This window comes from Fragaria vesca, linkage group LG3, assembly GCF_000184155.1.
Source record: "Fragaria vesca subsp. vesca linkage group LG3, FraVesHawaii_1.0, whole genome shotgun sequence".
Classification (NCBI taxonomy): Eukaryota; Viridiplantae; Streptophyta; class Magnoliopsida; order Rosales; family Rosaceae; genus Fragaria; species Fragaria vesca.
Window position 1 is genome coordinate 19,173,097 of NC_020493.1, and position 12,576 is coordinate 19,185,672.

Here is a 12,576-nt window from a genome sequence, read left to right on the forward strand (position 1 = left end):
GGGTGTGTCTTTGTATATTCTTTTATATACACGGGGATAGGAATTATTAAACTCATGTGAGCGTTTCCTTTCTTGTTCTCAAGTTATGTAAACAAGAAAATGTAATATTTAACTCAATTTGGAGTTGTGTGTAAATTTACATTACGCATTGAGTTTATTTTCCTTGATTTTTGTTGAAACAGGTTTTGGGATATTAATATTTTAGGATATATCATGCCAAAATTTTTTGAAATTTATCTTTCAAATAAAATTGGGGCGTGACAAAACCCCTAAAAGGATACATCCTAACTCGAGCTAGGTAAGGAGAATCGGGTGTTTGAATTTCCTAGGGTTTTCTTGATATGTTTGGCTTCGATTACCCTATTTAGGCTTAAAATTGGACTTAGTGATAGTTATGAAAGTTGTTTGGGATGTTGAGAGGAAGATGTTGTTAAAATTTGGTAACCATTGGGGGTCGCCGGAGTCGGCCGCCGGCCGCTGTAAGGGGGCTTTTCAGGGTTTTAAATGTGTTATATTAAGGGGAGTTTAATGATGTGAAGTTTGGAATTTTTGGAGGAGTTTTGGTGAGCTTTGGGATTTTTCAAAGGTTGAGAATTTTGGCGGTTGTTAGAATAAAAATCCGACCATTGGATTTTCTTGGTTATGGTCCTAAAGTGCTAGAATCGATGAAGTGAAGTTGTAGATGAAGTTTGGTAAAAATCTAATTAGCTTATTAGTGGGTTATTTGGGAGGATTTCGATGATTAAGTTAAAGCATTTAATTTCCTAAATCGAAGAGTGGTTCTAAGCATATTTATTGTGCCAGGATACGAAGGGAACCTCGCTTGAGTGGCGATGCGGTTATCGTCGGACTTATGCCTAAAATTGTGAGTGGACCTTTTAGTTTTAAATAATTATGCATGTAAGATTTTATAATTTATTATTTTAGTTTCCGAGCTTATATTATAATTTCGGCTTATAAAATGATCTTGGAAAGTATTTGAGATTGAAACATTGATTATTTATGGGTCATGATTTATGGATTTGAGCTCGGATTACTAATTTGATATTTGAGTTTGGATATTTTTATAAATTCCAGATTTCATTAAAATGGTTTTATGGGTGGACTTTGAGATTTATAAAAGATTTCTGAAAATGGGATTTTCGGTAGTTTGCTATTTATAATTTTGGAAATTATTGGTGGAATATCGATCTTGATCTTGAGAATGTTTTAGCGAGTATTTTGGATTGAGATATTAATTATGATTTTTACTTGTTAATTAAATCTCGCTTATATTATTAATTTGAGAATGTTTTGACTTGTGAGACACGTCATTGAGTTTTATTATAATTTCTTATGATGGTTTTCAAATACGGTTGGGAACCATACCATTCATTTGATATTGGGGAAGTTTGATGGATTTAAGTGACTTTGTATGATTTTAATCACCATAATATAAGGTCGATTTTATATTGATTATTGCTAGCTAACCTTATTAGCGGTCCTCATCATATGTGAGTCGCTATTATAGCCTTATTAGCGGTCCTCTTCATATGTGAGTATAGCGCTCAGCGTGGGACGCTGTTATAGTCTGGGAGGCAACCGATCGGTATTTATATTTAGAACTAATTTCAGTTTACCCCCATCAACTTTAGGTTGATCATCATGTTAGTCTTTCTTCTTTCAATTTCATCAAAAACACCCCTCAACTCCCAATTTTCATCAGCTGCGCATGTCCAAACCTCCAATCTCCATCTAATTCCTCTGTCAAGTGATGACTTGATATCAAGAAGAAAGTCAAATTCTGAAAGTTACCTTTCAGACCATTTTTCTTCCATATCGATACACATCTTCATTCCCATCACAACCCCCTAACCTTAGTGATTTTGATAGAATTGAATGCAATTTGTCTATTTGTCCTTTTTTCTTTCTTCTTGATATCAAGTCATCACTTGACAGATGAATTGGATAGAGATTGGAGTTTGGACATGCACGGCTGATGAAAATTGGGAGTTGAGAGGTGTTTTTGATGAAATTGAAAGAAAAAGGACGAACATGATGATCGACCTAAAGTTGATGGGGGTAAACTGAAATTAATCCTTATATTTATTAGTTAGCTAGCCATTATTAGCGGTTACTCAGAAGCTGACTTATGTGAAATTTTTTATTTATTTTAATTTGAATAGTCCTTAAAGTTACGATTTTTCATCAAAATAGTCCTTCCGTCAATTTTCTCAGTTAAATTGCTAACGTGGCATTCAACTGAGAATATTGGGGAATGACTATTTGGATGAAAAATCGTGACTTAAGGACTATTCAGATTAAAATAAACCATAAGGACTAAACAGATGTCGACTTCAAACCACAAATACTATACAGTATTTTACCCTTTTGTAAACAATCTAACTTTCAAATTGAACTGATGATGCACTCATTCATAGCAGTGATGTTCTGATGAGTTTTGTGTGTAGATCTTGAAATAAAGACAAAACTTCAGATTTTAGACTCTTAGGTTTGTGACTTGACTCATCTCATAAAGTCATAGCGAATTCTTGAAATATTGGAGGTAGCGTTTATAAAATTTACATGCTCTAGAATCTAGTCTCATGAATTATGTTAACATTATCATGAAAATGAATGCTAGAAGAAGTTTAGATGTACGTGCAGCTTGCAAAGCAAACAATAACAAGTAAAATGTTAATCAAAACTATATATAGCAACAGACTCTAGGTTTCTTGAAAGCTAGCCGTGGCGGCGGCGCTTCATTGGCGTTGCTTATCGTACCTCTCAACGTTGTAGCCTTATAGGAGATTGATATCGATTGTCAACTCCAGTTTCAAGGTGTATTCGGTAGGCAGTGGAGCGGGTCGGTGTCTTCTGAAACGAAGGTGTCAAGCTGTGAGTTTGGGATCAGCGACATTTTTTTGTGTAGCAACACCGATTGACGTTTGCTTCAAGCTTTCACGTCGGGTATTGTATGTTGACATCAGATCCACAATTGATTTTGACTCTTAAATTTTTTTGTTCTTTTTGAATGGGAGACCCTTAAATGTTTGAAAACGTAATGATTATTAAGGAGTGTTAAAATTGTATACAGAATGATAACCGAACATACAATATATTTTGTTAAAGCTCATCATCACTACCAAAACATAATTTAAGAACGTACACTAAAATCGTGTCCTTGAAGGCTTGAATACACACATGGACTTTAAAGAGTCTTCTATTCGGGAGTCGTTGTACTTGAGTCATTTACAACAGTGTCATGCATCCGCTCCCTAACCCGTAACCCAGCCTTTTTTCTTGTTTTTTATTTTTTAAATTTTGGTAGAGTTCAACCAGGGTTTAGAACTTAGGAACATATATGACCCACTGGCCCAGCCCATAAGACTTGACGTCTTCCCCACGGTTTCACAGTTTGCCCTAGCCATATATAAAGCTTCGCTTACTACCTGGAGTCTTGCTGTTTTACTCCTGCTGTGATTCCCATTGATCAGTACCAAGTTCCAGAGCAAAAGATGGTCGAACCATTCTCGTATACATGGCAGCCGCCGATCATATGGGTTGCGCCTCATGACCCTATGGCTTCCCATACCATGGCATTGGCAGTGTTTGATTGATCCTTTCACAGGTTGGCTATATTTCTGGAACCCTGTAACGAACGTCACCCAGTATGAAAGGCCATCTCCCCCTCTCTATCATCATCAATTTTACCTACAGCAATATCTGTATCCATGGCTTCCTCCTCCTTACCACTGGTCACAACTCATCCAGTACTCTAACCAGTACCCAGCACCATCGATTCCGACTGCGGTTCAAGCTCCACACTGGATTACCATTCCGTTCAGCTACCCACGACATCAATCCTTCATTCAGGAAGGTGAAGATAGGATTAGTGAATTGCCGGATGACCTTATCTGTCACATACTTTCTTTTCTTCCAACATTATCTGCCGTAAGGACCACTCTTTTGTCTAAAAGATGGAACGAGATGTGGACTTTTGTTCGCCATCTAGACTTCGACATATATAGAGACAAGTTCCGTTATGAATCCCATTTTACGAGTTTTGTACAATCTATATTACTACGTAGGTCATCATTAGACATTGAAAAAATTCGTTTTAGATATGCCAATTCCCCTGATGAATCTTCTTATTTGAATGATCTGGTTTCTGCTGCCGTCTCGTGCAATGTTATTGAACTTGATCTTCAAATTCATGGACCTTGTTGGTATGTTGTTGATCTACCTCGTAGCATTTTCAGGTGCAAAACCCTCAAGGTTTTGAAACTGTGTATAGATCAAGATATAGATATTCCTGAACCTCCTACATCAGGGTGTTTCCCAAGTCTCAAAATCTTCCATCTCACAGTCGTAGATCCTCATGAGACACTGGGAAGACTTCTTTCTTACATCCCTGTGCTCGAAGATTTGAGCATACACGTAGAGGTCAAGTACTCTCACATTTTCTATGACAATATCAATGTCAAAGTTTCTGCACCAGAACTGAAGACGTTGAAATTAAGTATGGAATGGGAGGACTACTTCGATTATGATGAAATTACAAAACAGTACCATTTTTGTGTAGATGCCCCAAAGCTCGAAAACCTTGAAGTTATACAGATTCCTTTGTCAAATTATATTTTAGAGAACCCAAAATCCGTAGTCAATGCAAGTATTGCTTTCGAATTCCTTGCTGAAGAAGAATGGCCTCCCTTCCCAGACCATGCGTATCAGATTCTGGCTGCAATATCCAATGTTAAAATGCCTCTCTCTTTCAGATCAACCTTTCGAGGTAATCAAGTATATATATCCTAATTCTTATTTAAGCTTTATTGTTATATATTAGTAATTTTCTAATTTCTGGATGGCTGTATGTGTAATCACCACTTTCGATTCACCAATTTTCCCCAGGCTTCTAAGATCCCTATTTTTGGTAGTTTGAACCAACTGAGGCTGGTTCTCTGTAATCATAATAGCAGCTGGGAGTTCCTAACAGAGCTTCTCCAAAAAACACCCAATCTGGAAGATCTAGATCTTGTGTTGGAAAATGTATGGGAAGATGTAAGTAAGATTTGTCCGTGTACAACTATACGATATTATTACCACACTCTGTTAAAGTGAATTCTAATTTCCTGAACTCTTATTTTATCCTCAGGAAGATTATCCAGAACTTCAATGGAATCCACTTCAGCTTGTGCCTGACTGTTTGTCATCAAACCTCAAGACTATCTCCATAAGAGGATTCAAGGGTCGACAAGTTGAAACGAAATTAGCAAAATACATGTTACTAAATGGTTGTCATTTGAATAAGATGACGATTTATACATCTATCTCAGAGAAGGAAGAGACATGCAAAGAGTTTTTGACTTTTAAGAGGGCAATGACTTGTCAATTGGAATTTAAAGAGATGCGATTATAGATTTATTGTTATAAATATTATAATTTATGTGGCTGTCCACGTAATTACTCATTAGTTATGTACTCTTATCTACATATTAATGGCATGACCATTCTAGTACTTGATTATATTATATACAGGCCAAACTTCTACATAGTAGTGACCAATAAAAAATTTCATTCACTCCGATGTATCCAGCATATAAAGATTGATAATGCTTTCTCTTATCCTAGATTATGTCATGCAAGACAATATATGTTACGATAATACTTACTTCAAAGGAATGAGTTGAAAGAGATAGATATGTGACATTGGATATTCCAGCCAGGAGGGCAGTTGCACGAGTTGGAAATGATTCAAATTCAGAAGCAGAAATGGCATCGAAGGTGATACTAGCACTGACTAGGGATTTCACAGTCTCCAAATTCTAATTTGACAAGAAAATTATTGGTATAAGAATTGTTGGCTATCCCTTTATGATCAAAAGTCATCAAAACACAAGGATACATGCTACATGTTGTAGCCTGGTAGCAAGGACTGCTCAAGTGAAGAATGAAGAACCTGACAGATCTTATGTGCATCAGGTAGTTCATGTATATGCAACACATTCATTCACTAAGGTTGTCATCCAGATTAGATGGATACCCTGCTGTATCTATCCTATCTGCTGAGTCTAACCATGTTTTAAGTGTTTGAATTTCAAATCCCTTTTAGCAAAACATTAGTCTATTCGTACTTCAGCCTCCAAGTCAGTCTAGGATGGTGTGGCAAACCAACTTGTCGACCACATGACTTGAGTCGTTAGGTGACCAGCTGGGTTTCGTGATACAACAAACCAAGTTAGCAGCTGGCCCATGTGATGCACCGTCCAAACTATCAGCTGTTCTAAGTGTCCTTTTAGGAAAAGTGGTTTTGTAAAGTTTTTATGCTTGACTAAAACTGATTAAGTTTTCCAAAACTATTTGTCTTTTTCTTTTGGCAAGAGGGAATGTCTATCTCAACTTTTGTCTGTGAGTGGAAGGATCCCTATGATCCTATATGTCCTAGTTTTTCAGACAAGTTGCAAAAGTCCAAAAGGAGCTTTGATGATGTGACTAACGTGCTTTCTTCCTCATAGCTTTGCACTTGGCCTATAAATAGAGAGCAAGGCCTCTCTTGCTCTTTAGTTGTTGAAAATATTCTTGTTTGTTTTCTATCATTGATCCTAGCATTTTGCTAACTACTCATTAATCTCTAAGTCTTCCTTGTGATTGTCAATATCTTAGAGCTGAGCACCAAAACCTTTTCAAACTCATATCATTGTGCATTTGCATACCTTGAGATCTGTCTAAGTGATGCAACAACCCGGCGAATATGTCTTTGAGATTTAGCTAAAGGTGTTAGTTGATTTCTGCTTAGAAGCTTAGAATAGTGCTATGTGTAAAACACTTGAGTGACAAGAGAGCAAGTTTAGTTGAGTGCTAGTAGGTAGACTAGATAGGATGGCTAGGTGTTGTGTCATCCTCTGAGTTGTGAGTCTTGTAAGAAGTGTCTTTACAATAGTGGAAAAGTTTGTCTCTCAAAAGTTAGAGACACGCAGTTTTTCTGCATGGTTGCAGGGTTTCTGCGAGTAAAAAACGTACTGGTGTTATATCTTTTACTTTCAGTACTTGCATTTTTATTTAAACAACTTAGAGCATCTCCAATGGGAGATGTCAATTTCTTTTGTCAAATATGAATTTGACCTCTGATTAGACATTGTCATTTTTCATATATCTCATCTTCAATGGAAGTGTTATATTTAAAAATTATTATATATTTTCCTGAATATTATATATATTAAAACTCAAGAAACGGTTTCTTCTTCTATTCTCTATCTTCTATCTCTTCTAATCTCATCTATGGCCGTGGTCAGAGGCTGCTACCACACTACCACCACCAAGCCAACCACCACTGCATCTCAAACCCCCACTTCCACTGAAGCTCTATTTCTCTTATTCATTTGGTCATTAGGGTTTTGTCTCTAACAACACCATTCAAACAAAAACCTTCATTGTTCTTCCTCTTCCTCCATATCCGACTAAACCCACAAGTGCAATTGAGGAACTGAATGATCTTTACAAGCCATATCTTCTTGCCCAAATTTCACCAAAACCCATCTCTTGTTTTTCCTCCCCCACAAATTGCACCACATCCCAACCAATTTCCCCCATATCTTCTTCCCCAAATTTCACCAAAACCAATCTCTTGTTTTTCCTATGGGTTGGAGTTGGGTGTGGGCTGTCTTTTGAGAGCTGTTGGGCTTACATGGTAAAAATGACATCTCCGTTGGAGATGCTCTTAGTCTCACAGCAAACAGGATAGCAAATATATTAACCCCCCGACCTTCAAAAACGCTCTCAAGCACAAGCTTTCCAAGTTTTGAAACAAGCTAAGAGACTCTTTTTCATCTTCTTTTTCGGTATTTTGTTAAAGTTTCTTCCTTCTGATTGTATATTTCTCTTTCCAGCATATCAGCATAATCTTCAAAGGGGACAGTGCCAAGAACTCAATGCAGAAGTGTCCCAGAGGCTTCCATTGTTTGAGCCAAGACTTTTGGTCGGACAAGATATCCGAATGAAAAAAAAGGGTAAAATAATAAAAAAGAAGAAAATAAAATAAAATCCATAACAATATAACAAGGCAACTACAAGATAGCCAGAACAAATAAAATAAATAAATAAATGTTGTAAAGTAAAGATAAGAAGAATATAAGACACAAAGAGAATAGTTGAGAGGAGGTAGAAGTGTTCTCATTCATTCTCATTAGCCTCCTTATATAGAGGTAGGGTTTACATCAGAGTATATAACTAATGAGTAATTACGTGGACAGCCACATAGATTATAATATTTATAACACTCCCCCTTGGATGTCCACCAATGAATGATGAAATTGGACACGTTTAACATTGTCTCGTTAAAAACCTTGCCAGGTAAGAAAAACCCAGTGGGAGAAAAATAACCCTGGTCAAGGGAGAAAAAGAGTACAACATGCATATGCCTTAGGTAGCATACTTCTGGATGCTCCCCCTGGTGAGAATCTCCCCCTGAACGTTGCAACCTTCATGTGCCGTAAATAACGGTTTGATTGTTCATCACTAAAGTACAGTTAAGGTCCGATTTGGACATATAAGGTCTGATTTGCCCAAATTCTAGATACTGGCCTCACAGTTAAGGTTAAAATTATCAGCAGTTAACGTCCGATTTGGACAGAATATAGGACATTTGGTCACGCTTGAGGAAAATTCAAAAGTTTGAGGGGTAAACTGATGAAATTGAAAGTATAGGGATTAACATGAAGTTTCTCCCAAACCTCATGGGGGTAAACTGAATTTAATTCTATTATCTTTCTTTCGTTTGCTTTGATTAGAGATTATGTATATGACTTGAGGTATTTGATACAATTTGGATTTTGCTTTGTTACCTCTGTAACGCCTTCCATTCATATTAATTGGTACATAAAGATGCATTAGTTCTCTGATAGCTTTAGAAACCCTTAATCAAGTTTTGTGATCTTATGAGTTTCATGTTTGTTTTCATTCTATAATAGGTAGAATTTTGATATTCTTTTCTTTCCCCACATGATCAATACCCTTATTTCTTTATGAATATTATTAACGGTTGCAATTAGGATTGTGGATGTTTGATGCTCCACCTCATAGGAATTGGGTGTTTAATTGGGTGATTGATGCTTGACCTCCTGGAGGTTTCGACGCCAAGCTCCATCCAATTCATTATATATCCCCAGTCCCTGCCAGTTTAGGCAAAGATTATGTATTTGCAAACAAATGGATTGGTTCGATCGTCCTTCATATATCTAGATTATGGGACAGCTAGCTACTAGCTTGCATACTACAAGCATTTGTTTCGATTGGCTTTAGCAAGCAAACAAAAGGGTTTGATCAGCCCATCATAATACATATGTTGTTATGCAAATGAGAGCTAGTTTGCTTTCCATTCAATATGGCATGGCCGTTGCACACTTGATTATGTACTCATTGATTGTGCTACTATGGTGAATCATTTGACATCATGTATGTATTTGTCAATTTTATTATTTGAGAGTAAACTCATGGTTACACCTAATTGTGAATTGTGTGATCATAGATCGAGACCTGAAGTCTCTTGATCGAACTATGGAGGGCCTGAAGTTCCTCAAAGAGTAATATAATGAAATTGTGATATGAAGATTCTCAAAACTTATGCAATCAAGAAGGGCCAGAAGTCCTTTTAAGTCATATAATATGACAAATCCACATCGTGTGATCCCTAATCATATGAGGACCCGAAGTTCCTCATCTTATTTTGATATTATGATCTTGTGTAATTTGAGGAGAGAAACAATATGATCATATATGTGAAGTTAATAAGACCAGAAGTTCTGTGTATTTTATTCATTCATGGAACCAGAAGTTTCTTATGTCAATTTATTTACTTTTTGCTCTTTACAGTTATTTCTTTATTTTTTTATGTGCTTACATTATGTTACATACTGTTTAAATTTTATTATTATTCATACGGGCCAACAACCCTATATGTCGAAGATATGAATTTTGAATGCATGTAATATTAAACTAGAAGTTTCAATATTGTACTATTGAACCTGAAGTTCTAATAGTAAAAATTCGAACTTGAAGTTTCGAGTACAAAATACAAATTAGTGTGACCCAGATGTTCACTCCACCTAAGAACTTGAAGTTCTAACCGTGCAGACTCGAGCCATAAGTTTCGAGTATATATATTTAGACAATGCCAACCTCAAACCTAGAGTTTTGAGGGGGAGTCATATTGGTATCAATATAGATAAGCAATATCTAACAATTGGTCTAAATTTATGATGCACGAGTACGAGTATACTCTTTGCAATTATGTTGCCACCTCAATGAGACACTCCTCTTGTATTGAGGGGGAGTAAGATTGTTCCTGAAGAACAATGTAAATTGGTGTGAGTTGGGTCTCCACCGTCTCATTTTGGTTTTGAGAAATATCTCAGCAAATGAGTTGATATTGACAAAAGTATATGCAAAAGCACATATGCTTGTTTTAATGTCCTCGAGAACAACCATATTGATCCCATTTGATTTGTGGGATGTATGTGTATCCAAGTAACATGGTTCTCCTGAAGAGAATATCATTAAAGAATGTCATAGTTTCTAATATGGCTACGACGCTTAATGTATGCCATTAAATAACGATTTCTTTGTGATACAACAAAACATTAATATGGTTGATACTCAAAAATATTAATGTTTTTTGACCTCATTCTTGGTTTAGGTTCGCCACCAGCCAATGAACATCTCACTTGAAAGAAAGTGATAGAGCTTTAAACGCATATTTGCTGATGGTCATAAAATGACAGTCTTCCCGCCGTTAGGGGGAGAATAACACTACTGTCATTTGAATAACAGCGTGAATTTGAGTGAAATGTATCCTCTAGGTCTAAAGTTTTAAGCTCATGAAAATAAAAGATTATACAGATCCTCTAATGGTCTACATGATATTACAAGTAAAAGATCCACATTCGCTAGATAATATTTGTAGGGCTGGCATTGGTAGGTATACCAACTCTATTTTTCAATACCATGTACCAACCAACTTAAGATTGGTAGGCAAAATCTTGTACCAAAACCAACCGTCAAAGTTGGTATACCAACTTAGTTGGTACGGTTGGTACTCGGTTGGTACGGTTGGTATTGGGCCTCTACCAAGTTTAGATTGAGGCCCAACAAACTGAAAGGCCCAGCTCATTTAAATCCTTTTTTTAGGCCTATACCAAACTTCTATCAATTATCAAACTATTTAAAGTTCAAACACATTCAAAGTTTCACACATCATATAATATCAAATGCATAAACAAATTATAGATAGCTCAACATCATTGATTATACTCATTATAGAAGAAGAAAAACCAAACCAACAACTTAATGCAAGAGAGACTATTTAATGCAGTCTTCCACCACCATTTTCAGCAATCAGAGAAGAACATTAGTCTATCTCTTTATCTATCTCCTCATTCAAACCCTACCCTCTTCTTCTTCTCTCTCATTCTCTTTAACTTGAACATAAATCAACATTGCTACCCAATTCACTCCTACTCTCTAACTATCAAAAGGTCCATTCTTTCTTCCAAGCTATCGGCATTTCATAATCTACCTTCTATTCATCCAACTGATGAAATCATAACTCTAAAGCCAATACAGAATAATTGAAACAAGCACATAAGCGAAACACAACAAATCATATCTCAAATCCAAATCACCATCAAAATGTTCACTAAATGATGAAAGGCAGTATACCTGTATTGCCAACACAGTCATCATGAATCTTGCAGCATTCACTTTCACTTTAATGGCATAAACATAAGCTTGAGTCTCATAGACTAATACAGTCCCACCACAACTATGTAATCAAGCACTACTAATACAGGGCAGTGAGTCGGTAAGTATTTGAAAGAACACATTGTATTTGTTTGGGTTTTTAGCAGTAAAAGGTTCATCAACTAACAGACTGTGCTGCATTGACGGTTAACAAATTCAACAACAGGCAAATGTTGTATCATCAATCAACACATAATGTGAGAACACAGAGCATAGAACACAATCAACACATAGATTGATAGATAACAATCATAACACATGGATTGATAGATACACATAGATAATAGATTGATAGATACATACGGAGATTCGAGGCTTGGTGCTACGAAGTCAACGGCGAGTTGAGGCGCTGCCCTTCGTCGGAGAGTTGAGGCACTGCCCAGCGCTGCCCTTCGTCGGAGAATCGAGGCGCTGCCCAGCGCTGCCCTTCGTCGGAGAGTCGAGGCGCTGCCCAGCGCTGCCCTTCGTCGGAGAGTCGAGGAGTTGCCCAGCGCTGCCCTTCGTCGGAGAGTCGAGGCGCTGCCCTTGGCGCTGCCGAGTCAAGGTGGCCGAGGTGCTACTGAGTTGACGACGAGAGAGGCGAGGTGGCTAAAAGCTGAGTCGAGGTGGCGGAGCCGAGGAGGTGTTGCGAAGTCGAGGTGGCGGAGCCGCGGGGGTGCTGCGAAGTCGAGAGATGAGGCGAGAGAGGCCGAGAGTGACTGTGAGTCTATTGACTCTATTCTGAACTAACTCAACTAACTAACTAAGGATTAGGGTTAGATCCACAGATCAACGGCTTAGATTAATAGTTTTAATTTTTTTTTT

General features: G+C 37.1%; 1 protein-coding gene across 1 annotated transcript; it reads left to right on the plus strand.

The window, feature by feature from the left end:
• The first annotated feature begins 3,552 nt into the window (after window positions 1-3,552).
• Window positions 3,553-5,398, plus strand: LOC101312915 (putative FBD-associated F-box protein At5g53635-like). The gene is made up of 3 exons (XM_004295934.1): window positions 3,553-4,779; window positions 4,891-5,040; window positions 5,135-5,398. The coding sequence occupies exons 1-3, from the start codon at window positions 3,553-3,555 to the stop codon at window positions 5,396-5,398; spliced, it is 1,641 nt and encodes a 546-aa protein (XP_004295982.1).
• Window positions 5,399-12,576: the final 7,178 nt, after the last annotated feature.

Coding starts and splice junctions, on each gene's coding strand:
- LOC101312915 (XM_004295934.1), top strand. CDS start 3,553: ATGACCCTATGGCTTCCCATACCATGGCATTGGCAGTGTTTGATTGAT. Junction 4,780..4,890: donor CAACCTTTCGAGGTAATCAA/GTATATATATCC, acceptor AATTTTCCCCAG/GCTTCTAAGATCCCTATTTT. Junction 5,041..5,134: donor TGGAAAATGTATGGGAAGAT/GTAAGTAAGATT, acceptor TTTTATCCTCAG/GAAGATTATCCAGAACTTCA.